The following is a 20,165-nucleotide window of genomic DNA, read 5'->3' as shown; positions in this document are numbered from 1 at the left end:
TTCAAATCCATTCTTTATTTAGAAGGCAGTATATTATTTGGTACATTAGTTATAATAACTGGTGTCATGTATTCAGAACCTCCTGGATAAGAAAGGTGATGTCTAACAATTATTGCTCAGCAGTTTGGCTGCCATTTATGTTCTTATTCATCCTCATTTATCAGAATGAGTTTTTAAAGACTTTGATAATGAATATACCAAATAAAACAGTGTTGAGTGGAATCATCACCCAGTGAATTGGATGACAAGTTAGGTGCTCAAAGATTCCCACGCCTATTATTTAGTGACTTCCTTCAAAATAAAAGCAAATTTATTTTTTTTAGATTTGTTATTGATGATGTATGAAAGCTCAATTGTGATGGAGTATAAACATTAGGGATGTCCGATAATGGCTTTTTGCCGATATCCGATATTGTCCAAGTCTTTAATTACCGATACCGATATCAACCGATATATGCAGTCGTGGAATCAACACATTATGCCTAATTTGGACAACCATGTATGGTGAAGATAAGGTACTTTTTAAAAAAAATAATAAAATAAGATAACTAAATTAAAAACATTTTCTTGAATAAAAAAGAAAGTACAACAATATAAAAACAGTTACATAGAAACTAGTAATTAATGAAAATGAGTAAAATTAACTGTTAAAGGTTAGTACTATTAGTGGAGCAGCAGCACGCACAATCATGTGTGCTTACGGACTGTATCCCTTGCAGACTGTATTGATATATATTGATATATAATGTAGGAACCAGAATATTGATAACAGGAAGAAATGGGGGGAGGGAGGTTTTTTGGGTTGGTGCACTAATTGTAAGTGTATCTTGTGTTTTTTATGTTGATTTAATTAAAAAAAAACGATACAGATAATAAAAAAAACAATACCGATAATTTCCAATATTACATTTTAACGCATTTATCGGCCGATAATATCGGCAGGCCGATATTATCAGACATCCCTAATAAACATAAAACAGTAAATATTTCAGCAAAGAAAACCACAATTTGCACTGTAATGGAAGCACAAATGTTTCTTCTGGGAGGAAAATATTCAAGACATTCCCAGCATGTGTTCCTAATGAAGTGGCTTGTTTCACGTCTGATAGAAATGAGCAGTTTTCACACATCAAATAAAGTTTGTCATCAAATGTTTTCTTTAGTTGACAACAACGTCCATCCATTTTCCACCGCTTGTCCCTTTTGGGGTTGCGGGGGGTGCTGGAGCCTATCTCAGCTACACTCGGGCGGAAGGCGGAGTACACCCTGGACAAGTCACCACCTCATCACAGGGCCCACGCAGACAACATTCACACACTAGGAACCATTTAGTGTTGCCAATCAACTTATCCCCAGGTGCAAACGTCACTTCCTCTCATTTCTTCTTGACCTTGGCTTTCTGCCTGGAGGCCGCACGTGCGGACAGTCCGAGGTCCAGCATCCCCGACGGCTTCTTGGCTTTGTAGGCGGCCGATCCGGGGATTCGCGCTCCCTTCAGCGAGACCACGTGTGGAAGCAGCGGCGGCGTCCTCAGGCCGTAGGCCAGCGAGGGCGGGCCGTGGACCGCCAGCAGCAGCTGCTGACCCTGCCGCGCAGTCACCGCCACCCAGCCTGCACACAGCAATGGTTTCCATGACAACCGCGCGGCTGACGCCTGCAGGCGCACGTTTGTGGCGTACCTGCGGACGACAGCTTGATGTCAGCCACGGCCTCCGTGTGACCGCACCCTTCCAGCCGGAACTCTTGAGGAACCAAGGCCGGGAAGTCCTTCATGCGCTCTGCTCCTCCTGCTGGCACCTGCAGACACCCCCCCCACACCACCATGACCACTGACATTGTGACCTCTCACCCCCACACCACCATGACCACTGACATTGTGACCTCTCACCCCCACACCACCATGACCACTGACATTGTGACCTCTCACCCCCACACCACCATGACCACTGACATTGTGACCTCTCACCCCCACACCACCATGACCACTGACATTGTGACCTCTCACCCCCACACCGCCATGACCACTGACATTGTGACCTCTCACCCCCACACCACCATGACCACTGACATTGTGACCTCTCACCCCCACACCACCATGACCACTGACATTGTGACCCCTCACCCCCACACCACCATGACCACTGACATTGTGACCTCTCACCCCCACACCACTGACATTGTGACCTCTCACCCCCACACCACCATGACCACTGACATTGTGACCCCTCACCCCCACACCACCATGACCACTGACATTGTGACCTCTCACCCCCACACCACCATGACCACTGACATTGTGACCTCTCACCCCCACACCACCATGACCACTGACATTGTGACCTCTCACCCCCACACCACCATGACCACTGACATTGTGACCTCTCACCCCCACACCACCATGACCACTGACATTGTGACCTCTCACCCCCACACCGCCATGAACCCCCCACTTGACCACTGACATTGTGACCTCTCACCCCCACACTGCTATGAACCCCCCACTTGACCACTGACATTGTGACCTCTCACCCCCACACCACCATGACCACTGACATTGTGACCTCTCACCCCCACACCACCATGACCACTGACATTGTGACCCCTCACCCCCACACCACCATGACCACTGACATTGTGACCTCTCACCCCCACACCACCATGACCACTGACATTGTGACCTCTCACCCCCACACCACCATGACCACTGACATTGTGACCCCTCACCCCCACACCACCATGACCACTGACATTGTGACCTCTCACCCCCACACCACCATGACCACTGACATTGTGACCTCTCACCCCCACACCACCATGACCACTGACATTGTGACCTCTCACCCCCACACCACCATGACCACTGACATTGTGACCCCTCACCCCCACACCACCATGACCACTGACATTGTGACCTCTCACCCCCACACCACCATGACCACTGACATTGTGACCTCTCACCCCCACACCACCATGACCACTGACATTGTGACCCCTCACCCCCACACCACCATGACCACTGACATTGTGACCTCTCACCCCCACACCACCATGACCACTGACATTGTGACCTCTCACCCCCACACCACCATGACCACTGACATTGTGACCCCTCACCCCCACACCACCATGACCACTGACATTGTGACCTCTCACCCCCACACCACCATGACCACTGACATTGTGACCTCTCACCCCCACACCACCATGACCACTGACATTGTGACCTCTCACCCCCACACCACCATGACCACTGACATTGTGACCTCTCACCCCCACACCACCATGACCACTGACATTGTGACCTCTCACCCCCACACCGCCATGAACCCCCCACTTGACCACTGACATTGTGACCTCTCACCCCCACACTGCTATGAACCCCCCACTTGACCACTGACATTGTGACCTCACCCCCACACCACCATGAACCCCCACTTGACCACTGACATTGTGACCTCTCACCCCCACACCGCTATGAACCCCCCACTTGACCACTGACATTGTGACCTCACCCCCACACCACCATAAACCCCCACTTGACCACTGACATTGTGACCTCTCACCCCCACACCGCCATAACCCCCACTTGACCACTGACATTGTGACCTCTCACCCCCACACCGCTATGAACCCCCCACTTGACCACTGACATTGTGACCTCTCACCCCCACACCGCTATGAACCCCCCACTTGACCACTGACATTGTGACCTCACCCCCACACCACCATGAACCCCCACTTGACCACTGACATTGTGACCTCTCCCCACCATGAACCCCCACTTGACCACTGACATTGTGACCTCTCACCCCCACACCGCTATGAACCCCCCACTTGACCACTGACATTGTGACCTCACCCCCACACCGCTATGAACCCCCCACTTGACCACTGACATTGTGACCTCACCCCCACACCACCATGAACCCCCACTTGACCACTGACATTGTGACCTCTCCCCACCATGAACCCCCACTTGACCACTGACATTGTGACCTCTCACCCCCACACCACCTTGAACCCCCCACTTGACCACTGACATTGTGACCTCTCCCCACCATGACCCCCACTTGACCACTGACATTGTGACCTCTCACCCCCACACCACCTTGAACCCCCCACTTGACCACTGACATTGTGACCTCACCCCCACACCACCATGAACCCCCACTTGACCACTGACATTGTGACCTCTCTCCACCATGACCCCCACTTGACCACTGACATTGTGACCTCTCCCCACCATGACCCCCACTTGACCACTGACATTGTGACCTCACCCCCACACCACCTTGAACCCCCCACTTGACCACTGACATTGTGACCTCTCCCCACCATGACCCCCACTTGACCACTGACATTGTGACCTCTCCCCACCATGACCCCCACTTGACCACTGACATTGTGACCTCTCACCCCCAGCAGCTGATGTCCAGCATGTTTGTGGTAGACACTGTCGGCCTTGTCCACAGTGGTGAGGTGAAGAGGTAGGTAAGCGGAGGTCAGCACAGAGAACCAGCAGGACTGCTCGCCCTGAAAGACAAAATTCACTTTTTGGTTCACAACACAAACATCCAGCCAATGTTAGCTTGCAGGGTAAATGGTGAGTAGGAAGTTAGCTTGCAGGGTAAATGGTGAGTAGGAAGTGTGGAGGATGCATATATGTTCAAGAGTTCTTTCTTTTTACATAGCCATGTTTAGAGTAGCTAGTACTTTTCCTTTGTATATTCTACCAGTTTCTTTCGACATTTCAGATACCTGGTTAGTGTCTTCACCCTTGGAATGTGAACTACAACCCCCACTCTTTTTCCTTATCAGTGTTGCGAGGGGGGAGATGGAGGCTTTCTTTGTGTGCAATTAGTGGGCTTTTCCGTTTGAATGTCAGATCAACTAGAGTAGCCGATATGAATGTATTGGTTAAGTTGACCTCCTAAAGCTTTAGTAAAACTTGAAAATATTCCAATTCTGTCTTGATGGTCCTTCTTACTCAGCATATATGTCATCGAAAGAACTTGGGATTGACCAGTAACTTAGATTCCCTGGGAGGAAGAGCTGGTCGACGCAACAGAAGTTAGCTTGCAGGGTAAATGGTGAGTAGGAAGTTAGCCTGCAGGGTAAATGGTGAGTAGGAAGTTAGCTTGCAGGGTAAATGGTGAGTAGGAAGTTAGCTTGCAGGGTAAATGGTGAGTAGGAAGTTAGCGTTACAGGGTGATTGTGTCCCCCCTCTCCCTTCTGGAGGGGGGGGGGGGACACAGGTCCGGTGGCCATGGATGAAGTACTGGCTGTCCAGAGTCGGGATCCGGGGTGGACCGCTCGCCTAAGCATCGGTTGGGGACATCTCTGCGCTGCTGACCCGTCTCCGCTCGAGGTGGTTTCCTGCTGGCCCCACTATGGACTGGACTCTCACTATTATGTTAGATCTACTATGGACTGGACTTTCACTATTATGTTAGATCCACTATGGACTGGACTCTCACTATTATGTTAGATCTACTATGGACTGGACTTTCACTATTATGTTAGATCCACTATGGACTGGACTCTCACTATTATGTTAGATCCACTATGGACTGGACTCTCACTATTATGTTAGATCCACTATGGACTGGACTCTCACTATTATGTTAGATCCACTATGGACTGGACTCTCACTATTATGTTAGATCCACTATGGACTGGACTCTCACTATTATGTTAGATCTACTATGGACTGGACTTTCACTATTATGTTAGATCCACTATGGACTGGACTCTCACTATTATGTTAGATCCACTATGGACTGGACTCTCACTATTATGTTAGATCCACTATGGACTGGACTCACACTATTATGTTAGATCCACTATGGACTGGACTTTCACTATTATGTTAGATCCACTATGGACTGGACTCTCACTATTATGTTAGATCCACTATGGACTGGACTCTCACTATTATGTTAGATCTACTATGGACTGGACTTTCACTATTATGTTAGATCCACTATGGACTGGACTCTCACTATTATGTTAGATCCACTATGGACTGGACTCTCACTATTATGTTAGATCCACTATGGACTGGACTCTCACTATTATGTTAGATCTACTATGGACTGGACTTTCACTATTATGTTAGATCCACTATGGACTGGACTCTCACTATTATGTTAGATCTACTATGGACTGGACTTTCACTATTATGTTAGATCTACTATGGACTGGGGGGGGGGGGGGGGGGGTCACCCACATATACGGTCCTCTCCAAGGTTTCTCATAGTCAGTCATTCACATCGACGTCCCATTGGGGTTGTGAGTTTTTCCTTGCCCTTATGTGGGCTCTGTACCGAGGATGTCGTTGTGGCTTGTGCAGCCCTTTGAGACACTTGTGATTTAGGGCTCTATAAATAAACATTGATTGATTGTATTGACATACTGTGGCAGCCGCAGAGCCCTCACCTATAATACATCCCTGCGTCACGTGTGTTTACCTCAGTTGTATTTCCTACATGCAGCCTGAATACACGGTACAGGACTCTTGTCATCTTTATAACGCACCACACCATTTAATATGGTGTCAGAAGTCCCAAGCAGGACCCGATTATGCCCCACATTCTGTCCGTTGTTGAGACAGTGTGCGTTTATTTGTTTTGCTGAGTTTTAGCAGTTTCAGTTAGCCAGTTAGCTTTAGCACCGCATTGGTATAACGGCTTCCAACATCGCGCCTCCGGAGCCCATGAAGATGGCTGGGGACACTCACGGCAACTGGAAAAACTTCCGAGCAGAGTTTGAGGATTATCTGCTGTCGACCGGGCTCAGCGAGAAGGAGAAGCCCGTCCAAGCGGCGGCGCTGAGACGGCTAATGGGGAACGACTGCCTCCATGTTTACAAATACAACCTGGGACTCACTGCCGACCAACAGAAAGATGCGGGTGCTATTCTGGAGGCACTGGAGAGATACTTCACCCTCGTGAGGAACGTCACATTCGAGAGGTACATTTTTGGAAACTTAAAGCAAGAGGAAGGAGAACCCATAAATGCTTTTGTTACAAGGTTGAGAGAAAAGGCTGCCTCTTGTGAATACAGAGCTATAAAAGATGAACTCATAAAGGACAAGCTTGTCCTTGGCATTGCTGATGAGGGCGCCAGACGTCGTTTACTAAGAGAAAATGATCTCAAATTGGATCAGGCAATCATGATCTGCCGTGCAGCCGAGGTCATGGACAGCAAATTAAAGACTATGTCGCTGGGCAACTCTGGGCCTGGAGAGAGCATCAATGCCATGCAGGGGGGACAAAGATATGGACGCAGGTCTGCCGGTGGGCCATCTGAGCCCACCAACAACAGTTCACAGCCCCAGGGCACGAGAGACACAGGGACAAGGCACAAACGTTGGTAAATCCTGCCGCTCTTGTGGAACTGCCAACCATTTTGCTAAAGTATGCATGAAGAGGGGTCAGCACACACGCCCGTTGAACGCTGTGGATGACCCGTCGACAGGGGAACAGGAGGACAGTGATGGAGATGAGGGAGATGTGTACACAGCAGAGAGCGTGGGAGCTGTGAACACGCAAGGGAAGAAGGGGTTTGTCAATCTGCCACTGCAACAGGGGGTCCAGAGGTGCAAGCTCGACTCTGGAGCCACCTGCAATGTGATGAGCATGAAGGACAAGATGAGACTGGCGCCCAGAAAGCCTCTTCAGAAGAGTCAGATTGAAGCTGTACAACAGTGAGTGGATGAACTCACACAGCACACAGTGTGTCATTAGGGGCAGAACACACAAGCTGGACTTTGAGGTTGTGCATACAGGCCAGAGGCCCTTGCTTTCAGGGGAGACATGTGAGAGACTGGGCCTGATACGATTCACCATTCCTGAGGAGCTAAATATGGTGGAACACTGCAGGATGGGAGAGCTGACCAAAGAGCGTCTCATCAACACATACCACGACGTGTTCACCGGCCCAGTTGATTCCCTGCCTGGTGATGTTCACTTTGAGCTGGACAGCAGTGTGGCGCCTGTGCAGTGTGCCCCCAGGAATGTTCCAGTGGCCCTCAAGGCAGCTATTAAAGCACAGCTCGATCGATACGAAAAGGATGGACATTTAACCACAGTCATACAGCCCACAGACTGGATCAGCAATCTGGTCATAGTGAAAAAAACAGATAAATTGAGATTATGCATTGACCCGAAGCCACTCAACCGGTCCCACTACCTCATGCCCACTTTAAATGACGTGCTGTAAAAGCTGCCAAAGGCGCGTATATTCACACTGGTGGATGCACGTGATGCATTGCTGCAGTGCCGACTGGGTGAGGAGAGTAGCCTGACGACAATGTTCTGGACACCATGGGGCAGAAAACGGTGGCTGAAGCTCCCCTATGGTGTGTCAGATGCTCCGGAACTGTACCAGAGAAAGCAACATGAGCTCCTAGCTGGATTAACTGGGCTTGAACCCATAGCCGATAATATCCTTATAGTTGGCTGCGGGGATACGGACGATGAGGCCAACCGCGACCATGACCCAAACCTCATTGCCCTGATAGACAGATACAGAGAAGTTAAGCTCAGGCTGAGCCTGAAAAAGTTGCAGTTCCGAGGGAAGGAGGTCCGTTTCCACGGCCATATACTGTCCGCTGAGGGCCTCAAGGCTGACCCTGACAAAGTCAGGGCGGTTCTGGACATGCCGAACCCCACAGACGGTGTGTTGGCTTTGTGAACTATCTTTCCAGATTCATGCCCCACCTGTCAGAGGTATGTGAACCATTGAGAAGGCTGCTAGACAAAGACGTGACGTGGCACTGGCTGCCAAAACATGATGCTGCCATGAAGAAAATGAAGACACTGGTTACAGCAGTACCGGTCTTGCGTTATTATGACGCCATCAAGCCAGTCACCATACAGAGCGACTCCAGTCAGACAGGCCTGGGGTGCTGTCTGCTACAGGAAGGGCAGCCTGTCACTTTTGCCTACCGCGCCATGACCCAGACGGAACAAAACTACGCACAGATAGAAAAGGAGTGCCTGAGCATCGTGTTCGCCTGTCAACGCTTCCACTACTACCTATGTAGATTGTGAAAGGCTTGTGCAAAAAGGCTGACCGTGCCAAAAAGGACCCCTGGAAGGCCATTCTGCATTGGCGAAACACGGCCACTGAGGGCATGCATTTCAGCCCAGCACAGTGGCTCGTGTCACGAAGGCTGAGAACCCTTCTTCCGGTGGCCGACCAGCTCCCTGCACCTCAGGTCATCACAGGGGTTCCCGACAAGCTGAGGGGGAAGCATCAGGCGGCGAAGTTAGTGTATGACAAATCGGCGAGGGATCTGCCGGAGCTGAACGTCGGCCAGCCCGTCAGGATGAAGCCGCTCCCGGGAGACAGGACGGGCAGATGGAGGCGAGGGGTGTGCCTGCAGCAGTTGGGACTCCCGACCCATCTGGTCAACGTAGAGGGGACTTTCAAACACACATGGACTGTGAATTTTGTTAAATTAAAAAGCACAGTTGTAACTTAGAGGAATGGGATGAAGTATTTCCAGGGTAGTAGCCGTGTTGTAGCGGCTGGGTGATGCTTGGAGGATCCTGCCAGTGAGTACTGTAGTCTCGAGTAGAACACACTCAAGGTGTCTGGAAGTTATGTCATGTTTACAGGCTCTAATTAGCTTAAAGAACATATTTAGACAGTTTTTACTTTGCGGGAAATAGATAACCAAGGTCAGGCTTGGAAGCAACTGCCGCAATCAACGAGAGACGACTGAAGTTCAAAGTCAAGTTTTCAAAAATAAAAGTTGCCCACCTGCAGGAAGTCGATCCGAGCGAGAGCTCCCACAAAGAGACTCATTCCGGGCTTGAGTACGAAGGTGCGAGGTACGATAGCCCGCGTAGAAACCAGGGCTTTCACTTCCTGTTCATTCAGCAGAGCCATGACCTGCAGACAACGGACGGTGGTTAGCGAGTAGCTGCGGACAATGGACGGTGGTTAGCAAGGAGCTGTATGAACAATGGACGGTGGTTAGCAAGGAGCTGTATGAACAATGGACGGTGGTTAGCGAGGAGCTGTATGGACAATGGACGGTGGTTAGCGAGGAGCTGTATGAACAATGGACGGTGGTTAGCGAAGAGCTGTATGAACAATGGACGGTGGTTAGCGAGGAGCTGTATGAACAATGGACGGTGGTTAGCGAGGAGCTGTATGAACAATGGACGGTGGTTAGCGAGGAGCTGTATGGACAATGGACGGTGGTTAGCGAGGAGCTGTATGAACAATGGACGGTGGTTAGCGAAGAGCTGTATGAACAATGGACGGTGGTTAGCGAGGAGCTGTATGAACAATGGACGGTGGTTAGCGAGGAGCTGTATGAACAATGGACGGTGGTTAGCGAGGAACTGTATGAACAATGGACAGTGGTTAGCGATGAACTGTATGAACAATGGACGGTGGTTAGCGAGGAACTGTATGAACAATGGGCGGTGGTTAGTGAGGAGCTGTATGAACAATGGACGGTGGTTAGCGAGGAGCTGTATGGACAATGGGCAGTGGTTAGCGGGGAGCTGTATGAACAATGGACGGTGGTTAGCGAGGAGCTGTATGGACAATGGACGGTGGTTAGCGAGGAGCTGTATGAACAATGGACGGTGGTTAGCGATGAACTGTATGAACAATGGACGGTGGTTAGCGAGGAACTGTATGAACAATGGGCGGTGGTTAGCGAGGAGCTGTATGAACAATGGACGGTGGTTAGCGAGGAGCTGTATGGACAATGGGCGGTGGTTAGCGGGGAGCTGTATGAACAATGGATGGTGGTTAGCGAGGAGCTGTATGGACAATGGACGGTGGTTAGCGAGGAGCTGTATGATCAATGGGTGGTGGTTAGCGAGGAGCTGTATGAACAATGGACGGTGGTTAGCGAGGAGCTGTATGAACAATGGACGGTGGTTAGCGAGGAGCTGTATGAACAATGGACGGTGGTTAGCGAGGAGCTGTATGAACAATGGTTGGTGGTTAGCGAGGAGCTGTATGAACAATGGACGGTGGTTAGCGAGGAGCTGTATGAACAATGGACGGTGGTTAGCGAGGAGCTGTGGACAATGGACGGTGGTTAGCGAGGAGCTGTGGACAATGGACGGTGGTTAGCGAGGAGCTGTATGAACAATGGACGGTGGTTAGCGAGGAGCTGTATGAACAATGGACTGTGGTTAGAGAGGAGCTGTATGAACAATGGACGGTGGTTAGCAAGGAGCTGTATGAACAATGGACGGTGGTTAGCGAGGAGCTGTATGAACAATGGACGGTGGTTAGCGAGGAGCTGTATGAACAATGGACGGTGGTTAGCGAGGAACTGTATGGACAATGGACGGTGGTTAGCGAGGAGCTGTATGAACAATGGACGGTGGTTAGCGAGGAGCTGTATGAACAATGGACGGTGGTTAGCGAGGAGCTGTATGAACAATGGACGGTGGTTAGAGAGGAGCTGTATGAACAATGGACGGTGGTTAGCGAGGAGCTGTATGAACAATGGACGGTGGTTAGAGAGGAGCTGTATTAACAATGGACGGTGGTTAGCGAGGAGCTGTATGAACAATGGACGGTGGTTAGAGAGGAGCTGTATGAACAATGGACGGTGGTTAGAGAGGAGCTGTATGAACAATGGACGGTGGTTAGAGAGGAGCTGTATGAACAATGGACGGTGGTTAGAGAGGAGCTGTATGAACAATGGACGGTGGTTAGAGAGGAGCTGTGGACAATGGACGGTGGTTAGCAAGGAGCTGTATGAAAGTGTCAGAGTCTGGTCCTCACGTCGTGCTCCTTCATGATTCCTGGTGTGTCGAACAGCCAGTGAGCGCCTTTCAGCTCGTTGTAGGTGAACTCGTCTGCCGAGGCTTCTTTCTCTGTGGAAATCTTCATCAGTTACCACATCATCCACCAATCACAGACCTCACATTTCTCACCCGTGCTCTGTTCTTCCTCGCTGTTCTCCCCAAAAGCTAAACTGTCGGGGTCAAATGAGATCCCTCTCGGTTGGACTGTGGGCAGGAAAGTTCTCCCCACACGACCTGGAAGTACACACATGCTCTATTGTGTCTTTTATTCAAACAAAATTGAAATCATTTCTATATACGACTCCACTTCAATCTTGTGGGCGGGGCCTCCTCTGAACAATGTTAGAAGCCTTTTTATTGGTCTGTTTCACACGCAAAATACTAAAGACTGGTGGTCGGTGGATACTGGCCAATAAAAATAATTGTTTAAAGGAGGCCCCGCCCACAAGATAGAACTGAAGGTGTAACCACAAATAAATATATCAATTATTTGTAACCAACAATTTGGGTTGGTTTGATTATATTTAAATTTCCAAACCATTCTTTTTGGCAAAAAATAAATTTTGGGTCACAAATATCTTTTTTTCTTTCAAATCCATTTATTTTTGGTTGCAATTATTTTCCAGTTGCCAATTTTTTTTTCTTGTTTGCGAACCTTTTTTTGTTTGAAAATATTTTTTTTAAATTCAAAATACTTTTTTTGTTACAAATCTTTTTTGGGTTGCAATTTTTTTGGTGTTACGAACCAAAAAATAAACCCAAACTTTTTTTTGGTTTCATAACCCATCCATCCATCCATTTTCTACCGCTTGTCTATTTTTTTCATTTCAAATCCAAATAGTTTTAAACATTTCTCCATGTAGCCCCGCCCCTTACTTTACCCACTAAGTATCCCTGGCGACGGAAGTCTTGCAGCCTCTTCACTTCGTCAGGCGGCAGCTGATCTTCCGTCTGCCGGTCCCATTCTCCAAGACGCTTCTGCCGCCGGAACATTCTGTACGGCGTGGGGTTGATGATGGGGAATTTGAGCAGGTTGAGAGTGGTCCCTGAATGCAACATGGTCACATGACAATGGTTATCTTCCATCATAGCAAACAAGAATTGTTCATGTCCCGCCTAGAGTGAAAACACTGATTTTTATTTGTTATTCTACATAATTGGTAACATTTAACAAACAGCATTAGTTGCTGCTGCTACATATCTGCAAATTAAATACATCTTCAAATAATTACTTGCTTGTGTTATTAATCATTATTGGAAATACAAACATGTTTTATTATTGATTTGTTTATTTAGTGATTTCATTATTTATTTTATATTTTGAACATCTTGTGTCAGCACTTGAAGAATGTATTTTATCCGTCAAAGTCAGAGGGCGGGTCCAAACACCAGAGAAGAAGTACTGGTCAAGTACTGGTCAAGTACTGGTCATCTTCATGCTTTTCAGTTCACCAACATTTCTAAAGTCCTTTTTTAATCGGTCATGAGTAATGTCATTTTCTGAGATACTAAATTTGGAATTTTCATTCGTTTTCAGTTCTAACCATCAAAACGACAAGAAATAAACATTTGGAATATGTCAGTAAACAATGTGTATAATATACAAGTTTCACTTTTTGAATGAAATGACTGAAATAAATTACCGTAATTTCCGGACTATAAGCCGCTACTTTTTCCCCTGGTTCTGGTCCCTGCGGCTTATACAAGGGTGCGGCTTATATACGGCCTGTTCTTCTCCGACACCGACGAAGGGGATTTCGGTGGTTTTAGTACGCAGGAGGAAGACGATGACACAATGATTAAAGACTGACTTTTCATATACCGGTAGGCTGGTTATTTTGATAACGTACAGGCGGGCACTTTGTATTACTTTGCACCGTTGTATTATTTGTACTCTGCACGAATGCTGTTGGCCATGTCAAAGATGTGAAAGTTTGATTGAATGATTGAAAGATTTATTGTTAATAAATGGGACGCTTTGCGTTCCCAAACAGTCATCTCTGTCCCGACAATCCCCTCCGTGGTAGCAGGAACCCCGATATACTACGCTAATTACACATCAAAGCCCTGCGGCTTATAGTCAGGTGCGGCTTATATATGGAGCAATCTGTATTTTCCCCTAAATTTAGCTGGTGCGGCTTATAGTCAGGTGCGGCTTATAGTCCGGAAATTACGGTATTATGAGTCATTCTTCATCTAAATGGAATATATGAACATCCGAGCAGTCGGCATCTGATGACAGCAGACCTTGTACAGTAAGTGATGCTTTATTATGTTGTGGGCTCTCAAAGTCTGCACTGAGTAATAATCAGTCATGTTAAAAAAAAGCAAACGTTGTGATACGTTTATGGAATTAATGTGCCGCATATCCTTAAAATGATCAAAATGCGTAAATATTAAATGTTACAATAAATGTGTCTGTTACTACATGACATATATACTTACATCATGTGTATAATTACATGTTATTATGAATGTTACTACATGACATATATACTTACATCATGTATATATTACATGTTATTATGAATGTTACTACATGACATATATACTTACATCATGTGTATATTACATGTATTATGAATGTTACTACATGACATATATACTTACATCATGTATAGAATGTTACTACATGACATATATACTTACATCATGTGTATATTACATGTTATTATGAATGTTACTACATGACATATATACTTACATCATGTGTATATGACATGTTATTATGAATGTTACTACATGACATATATACTTACAATCATGTATATATTACATGTTATTATGAATGTTAACTACATGACATATATACTTACATCATGTATATATTACATGTTATTATGAATGTTACTACATGACATATATACTTACATCATGTATATATTACATGTTATTATGAATGTTACTACATGACATATATACTTACATCATGTATATAAAACCTTAATGGAGGTGTCTGGATGCTATTTAAGGCTTTAGAGGCAGAATAGAGCAGCTCCCATAGGATCCATAGTAATCAGACTTTTGATCGCATTTATTTATTATTTGAATCCATATTGATTGTGAATGAAGTAGGGCTGGGTGATATATGGAATATACTGGATATATCGCGGGTTTGTCTTTGTGCGATATAGAAAATGACTATATGGTGATATTGGAGTATACGTTCTCACACAGTTGCTTTTAGCTGCGGGCATTACACTACGTGCGTTTCTCACTCTTTCTTGTCTCTCCTTCTCACAGAGACATAAAACAAGCGCGCCTTCTTACATATGTCATACTGTCACGCGTGCAACGTCATACACCCTCGCCGAGCAGAGAGGTAGCGACATGGTAACATTAGCTGTGGTGCTAGCGGTGCGGTGCGAGTGGTGATACGAGAGAGAGAAGGTGCCAATCTGCTAACAAATGAAGGAAGAATCAACCATCGTCTGGCGGGAAGATGTTGAACAGTACAACCGTAATATGTCAAGTATGCGGCAAAAGTGTTGCTACAAAAGTAACATTACTGCTAATTTGTAGCATCATTTGAAAAGTCACCCTTTAGAGCAGGGGTCAGCAACCTTTTTGAAAGCAAGAGCTACTTCTTGGGTAGTGATTAATGCGAAGGGCTACCAGTTTGATACACACTTTAATAAATTGCCAGAAATAGCCAATTTGCTCAATTTACCTTAACTCTATGTTATTATTAATAATTAATGATATTTAAAAACTTAAATTGAACGGTTTAAAAGAGGAGAAAACACGAACGAAATGACAATTACATTTTGAAACATAGTTTATCTTCAATTTCGACTCTTTAAATTCAAATTCAACCGAAAAAAAGAAGAGAAAAACTAGCTAATTTGAATCTTTTTGAAAAAATTAAAAAAGAATTTATGGAACATCATTAGTAATTTTTTCTGATTAAGATTAATTTTTCAATTTTGATGACATGTTTTAAATAGGTTAAAATCCAATCTGCACTTTGTTAGAAATATATAACAAATTGGACCAAGCTATATTCTAACAAAGACAAATCATTATTTCTTCGAGATTTCCAGAACAAAATTTTAAAAGAAATTCAAAAGACTTTGAAATAGATTTAAATTTGATTCTACAGATTTTCTAGATTTGCCAGAATATTTTTTTTGAATTTTAATCATAATAAGTTTGAAGAAATATTTCACAATATTCTTCGTCGAAAAAACAGAAGCTAAAATGAAGAATTAAATTAAAATGTATTTATTATTCTTACAATAAAAACAATTAATTTGCTTGAACATTGATTTAAATTGTCAGGAAGAAGAGAAGGAATTTAAAAGGTAAAAGGTATATGTGTTTAAAAATCCTAAAATCTTTTCTTTTTTTTTTTCTAAAATTGTCTTTCTGAAAGTTATAAGAAGCAAAGTAAAAAAATTAATGAATTTATTTAAACGAGTGAAGACCAAGTCTTTAAAATATTTTCTTGATTTTCAAATTATATTTGAGTTTTGTCTCTCTTAGAATTAAAAATGTCGAGCAAAGCGAGACCAGCTTGCTAGTAAATAAATACAATTTTAAAAATAGAGGCAGCTCACTGGTAAGTGCTGCTATTTGAGCTATTTTAGAACAGGCCAGCGGGCTACTCATCTGGTCCTTACGGGCTACCTGGTGCCCGCGGGCACCGCGTTGGTGACCCCTGCTTTAGAGAATGAGAGTGCTTGAAACTCGCATGTCAACATCTCCGTTCGTGCCACACCCACAAAATGCCCAAGCAACCATTTCCAGATCGACACGGTATGAAACAAATAGTCCACAACAGAAGGAGATAACGTCCGCAGGAACCTACCACATAGCGAAGGACGTACACCTATTTGATGTCCTATTATGCAGCTCATTTTTATATGACACTTATTGAAATATCTTGTGTGACATCATGCACAAAAGTGCACTTTATTTGTTTTAACTATTGTAGTGGCGTTCTGTACAAAAAGTGCACTTTAATTTAGTGTTGTTTGGATAGTCATCTTAGTGACATCATGCACAAAAGTGCACTAATAGCTTGTTTAAAATGTCTCTGACAATCTTGCACTTTCTGTTTGGAAATGACATGAATGTTTGTGCCACTGCTTAGTAACTGTTTAATAAATACACTTTTAGTTGTGATTTCCCTCTCTGCATGGAAGTTTAAAAGTAGCATATATTAATGCAGTATGAAGAAGAATGTTTGAATGTAGACACATAGAATCATCATACTGCTGGGATTATATGCATCAAGTGTTCATTCAGGCTAAAGCTAAATATCCACATATATATCCTGTATGGTGACATGGACTAAACATATCCACATATATATGGTGTATCCTGACATGGACTAAACATATCCACATATATATGGTGTATCATGACTAGGGATGATGTTTGATAAGAAATTATTGAGTTCGAGTCTACTATCGAATCCTCTTATCGAAACGATTCCTTATGGATTCTCTTATGGAGTCCAGATAGGTTGTTGTATATGGAAAAAAACACACAATATTTGGTTTAACAAAGCTCACTTTTATTATATAATAAAAAAATAAAATCTATAAATAATAAATATTGACTGTTACCCACCTAAAAAAATAAAATAAATAAATAAATATTGACTGTTGTTAACCCAAAGTATATTAAGTGGGATTTTTCAAAGAAACAAATATATACAGTAACACAAAAACAAGCTGTCTGTGATCACTATAGTGTATAAATAATAATATAGTGTTAAATAAAATCAGTCCCTTGGGCACAAAACTGAAAATAATACAGCTCCAAAAAGTGCACTTCTGCTGCTATTTGACATAACTGTTTGTTATGATGCTTTGACATTTTTGCACTTTATTTATTGAAAGAAAATTCTATGAGAGAAAAGTTGTTTGCAAATGTGGTTAAAATGCTAATAAATGAAAAGTTAAAGCTAAAAAAAGAAATACACTTTATTGAGTTAACATTATTTCTTTATAGGGGGAAAGATGTTATGAGCTAGAGAATATAACAACTACACTACCCAGCATGCAACGGGAGTGACGAGCATGCGCGGTAGCCCCGAAAAGTGTTGTTGCATGTTGCCACGCTGTGAAAGTAAACGTCAAGAACTCAGCCAACACGCCTCGTCAGCATTATTTATAATTAGACAGACAACACATATACAGTGTGATTTGTACGTTTACAGGAAAGAAAAACAAAAGTTAAAAAAGGGAGATATGTTGTATATATATGTATGTGCTGCAGTGTTGTATATATATGTATGTGCTGCAGTGTTGTATATATATGTATGTGCTGCAGTGTTGTAATTATATGTATGTGCTGCAGTGTTGTATATATATGTATGTGCTGCAGTGTTGTATATATATGTATGTGCTGCAGTGTTGTATATATATGTATGTGCTGCAGTGTTGTTTTAAGAAGGTTGCGACAGCTGCCGTAAAGGAGGTGCGGTGCTAGCCTGGTTGCTATGTTTCCGGTTGGTGGTAAAAGTGTTGGTCATGTGTTTTACCCTGCTCAAATCTCTCAGTAAAGTTATTCAATGGATTATACCTTTTGTTTTGAACTTTATTACACCTTGGAGCGCTTTTTCCCATCCATTGTTTTTCCTGCTTTCGCTATCTGCGCCTAATGACTGAGCTACATGACGTCATTTCTTGTGATGTCCCACGGAGCATTTCTGGTCGGGACGGGATTCCAATAAAGAATAAACTCTTTTCCTTTACTATAGTGGTCTCGATAACGGGTACCGGTTCTCAAAAGGGATTCGAGTCCGAGACTCGGTTCTTTTCTTATCAAACAACCGGGAAAACCGGTTTCGAGTATCATCCCTAGTTTCCACACGGACATATTAAGTAGCGTAACGCACGTTGTGTAAACAATGCACACCGAGGCACAACACACGGCATGCTAGCAGCTAACGGGCTAGGATAGACTGACCATACGTCCTCTTTTGCGAGCTGTCAGGGCGGAGTTTCTTAAATGCCAAAAATGTCCGGCATTTTGAGTTAGGGTTGCGTGTGTTTTTCAATGTACGTTCAGGGTTAAGAAGCGGTTAAAAACAAAACAAAGCAGCAGCATTGGTGAGGGAGGGGCAGAGACAGAGAGAGAGAGAGAGTTATGATAAACGCGCATGCGTCGCCAGGCTCTGCTTTTTATCCTTAGATTATCACATTTAAATTATCTATAGCAGGGGTGTCAAAAGTGTGCCCCGGAGGCCATTTGCGGCCCACAGCTAATGTTTTAAAGGCCCACGGAACATTCTAAAAATACTATTAAAATAAACAAAAACATGACAAAAGTGAAATAAAAAAGCTTTAAGGTTAAATGTCATTTAGAAAAAGTTGCAATGTTGACTAATAAAACAAAGCTGTTCAGAATTATTGACCTATCCAAGGTTCCCATTACTTCACATCAAATATTACACGAAGAAAAATATTTTTGGTGGAACATTTTGTAAATTTGGTAAATAAATAACCCAAAAATGTTCTTACTGTACCGAAAATGAACCGAAGCGTGACCTCTAAACCGAGGTACGTACCGAACCCAAATGTTTGTGTAGCGTTACACCCCTACTATTGTCCCATCTGAGCCTCCATAATCACTAATACTGACTATTTGAGAAGTGCACTATAAAAAGGTGATGAGATCTCCCAGCATGCTTTGTGGATGTATGAGAACTCACCAGGCCAGGGGGAAATGGTGGCTTTACGATCGCTGGAGGTTTTGGATTTGCAGAAGTCGGACTCAAGCAACGTGTTGAAGAGCGTGGACTTGCCCGCGTTGGCGCTCCCCACCAGGTAGACGTCGCCTTTGTACTTCCAGGTGCTCTGCAGGCTAGAGATCAGACCCTCGATCCCGTATCCGGTCTTGGCGCTGACCAGGTGGACGTCGGTCACCTGACTCCCGAAACCGGCCTCCTGGCAGTACTGAGAGAGCTGGCGCTTGATGCGCTGCAGGTAGTTGGGAGAGTCTCCAGGGAGGAGATCGATCTTGTTGCCGAGGACCACGATGTGTTTGTTGGCGCCCACCAACTCCGCAAGGTCGGGAACCACGGAGTCCGGGACGTCCAGGAGGTCCACGCAAAGAAGTACCAGCGCCCTCTTAGAGCGGATGGTCTGCACCACGTGGCGGAACTCCTCCTTGGACATTTGGACTCTGACGGCCTTTTGGTGATGGCGCAGGAGGTGGCAGCGCTGGCAGGTGGCGCCGCTCAGACCTTTCTCCTGCAGCAGGACCCTGTACTTCTCGCTGGGCAGGTACCCGGGGGCCACCGCGTCCCGGCAGTGCAGGATGCTGCCGCAGCCCAAGCAATGAATGTCGCTGCTGGGTTCCTCCCCGTCTGGCGTACCGTAGATCTTATGTTGGCCTTTCAGCGCCGCCTTCTTC

At 45.1% G+C, this 20,165-nt stretch overlaps 1 protein-coding gene across 1 annotated transcript in view; it reads right to left on the bottom strand.

Annotated features, from left to right (window-relative positions):
- Positions 1 to 31: 31 nt before the first annotated feature.
- LOC133645207 (nitric oxide-associated protein 1-like) overlaps positions 32 to 20,165 on the bottom strand; it is a 24,982-nt gene continuing 4,848 nt past the window's right edge. The window contains exons 2-9 of the mRNA XM_062040083.1: positions 19,462 to 20,165; positions 12,677 to 12,841; positions 11,925 to 12,029; positions 11,773 to 11,864; positions 9,772 to 9,903; positions 4,417 to 4,533; positions 1,680 to 1,797; positions 32 to 1,611 (exon numbers count right to left, since the gene is read on the bottom strand). The exon at positions 19,462 to 20,165 is cut by the window's right edge and continues 262 nt beyond it. Coding sequence (XP_061896067.1) covers positions 1,376 to 1,611; positions 1,680 to 1,797; positions 4,417 to 4,533; positions 9,772 to 9,903; positions 11,773 to 11,864; positions 11,925 to 12,029; positions 12,677 to 12,841; positions 19,462 to 20,165 — 1,669 coding nt within the window. The 3' untranslated portion in view covers positions 32 to 1,375. The remainder of the gene's footprint in view (positions 1,612 to 1,679; positions 1,798 to 4,416; positions 4,534 to 9,771; positions 9,904 to 11,772; positions 11,865 to 11,924; positions 12,030 to 12,676; positions 12,842 to 19,461) is intronic.

Source organism: Entelurus aequoreus, linkage group LG28 (genome assembly GCF_033978785.1).
Source record: "Entelurus aequoreus isolate RoL-2023_Sb linkage group LG28, RoL_Eaeq_v1.1, whole genome shotgun sequence".
In the NCBI taxonomy this organism is placed as follows: Eukaryota; Metazoa; Chordata; class Actinopteri; order Syngnathiformes; family Syngnathidae; genus Entelurus; species Entelurus aequoreus.
Note: the sequence above shows the minus strand (reverse complement) of the source record. Positions and strands in the feature narration are given on the sequence as shown.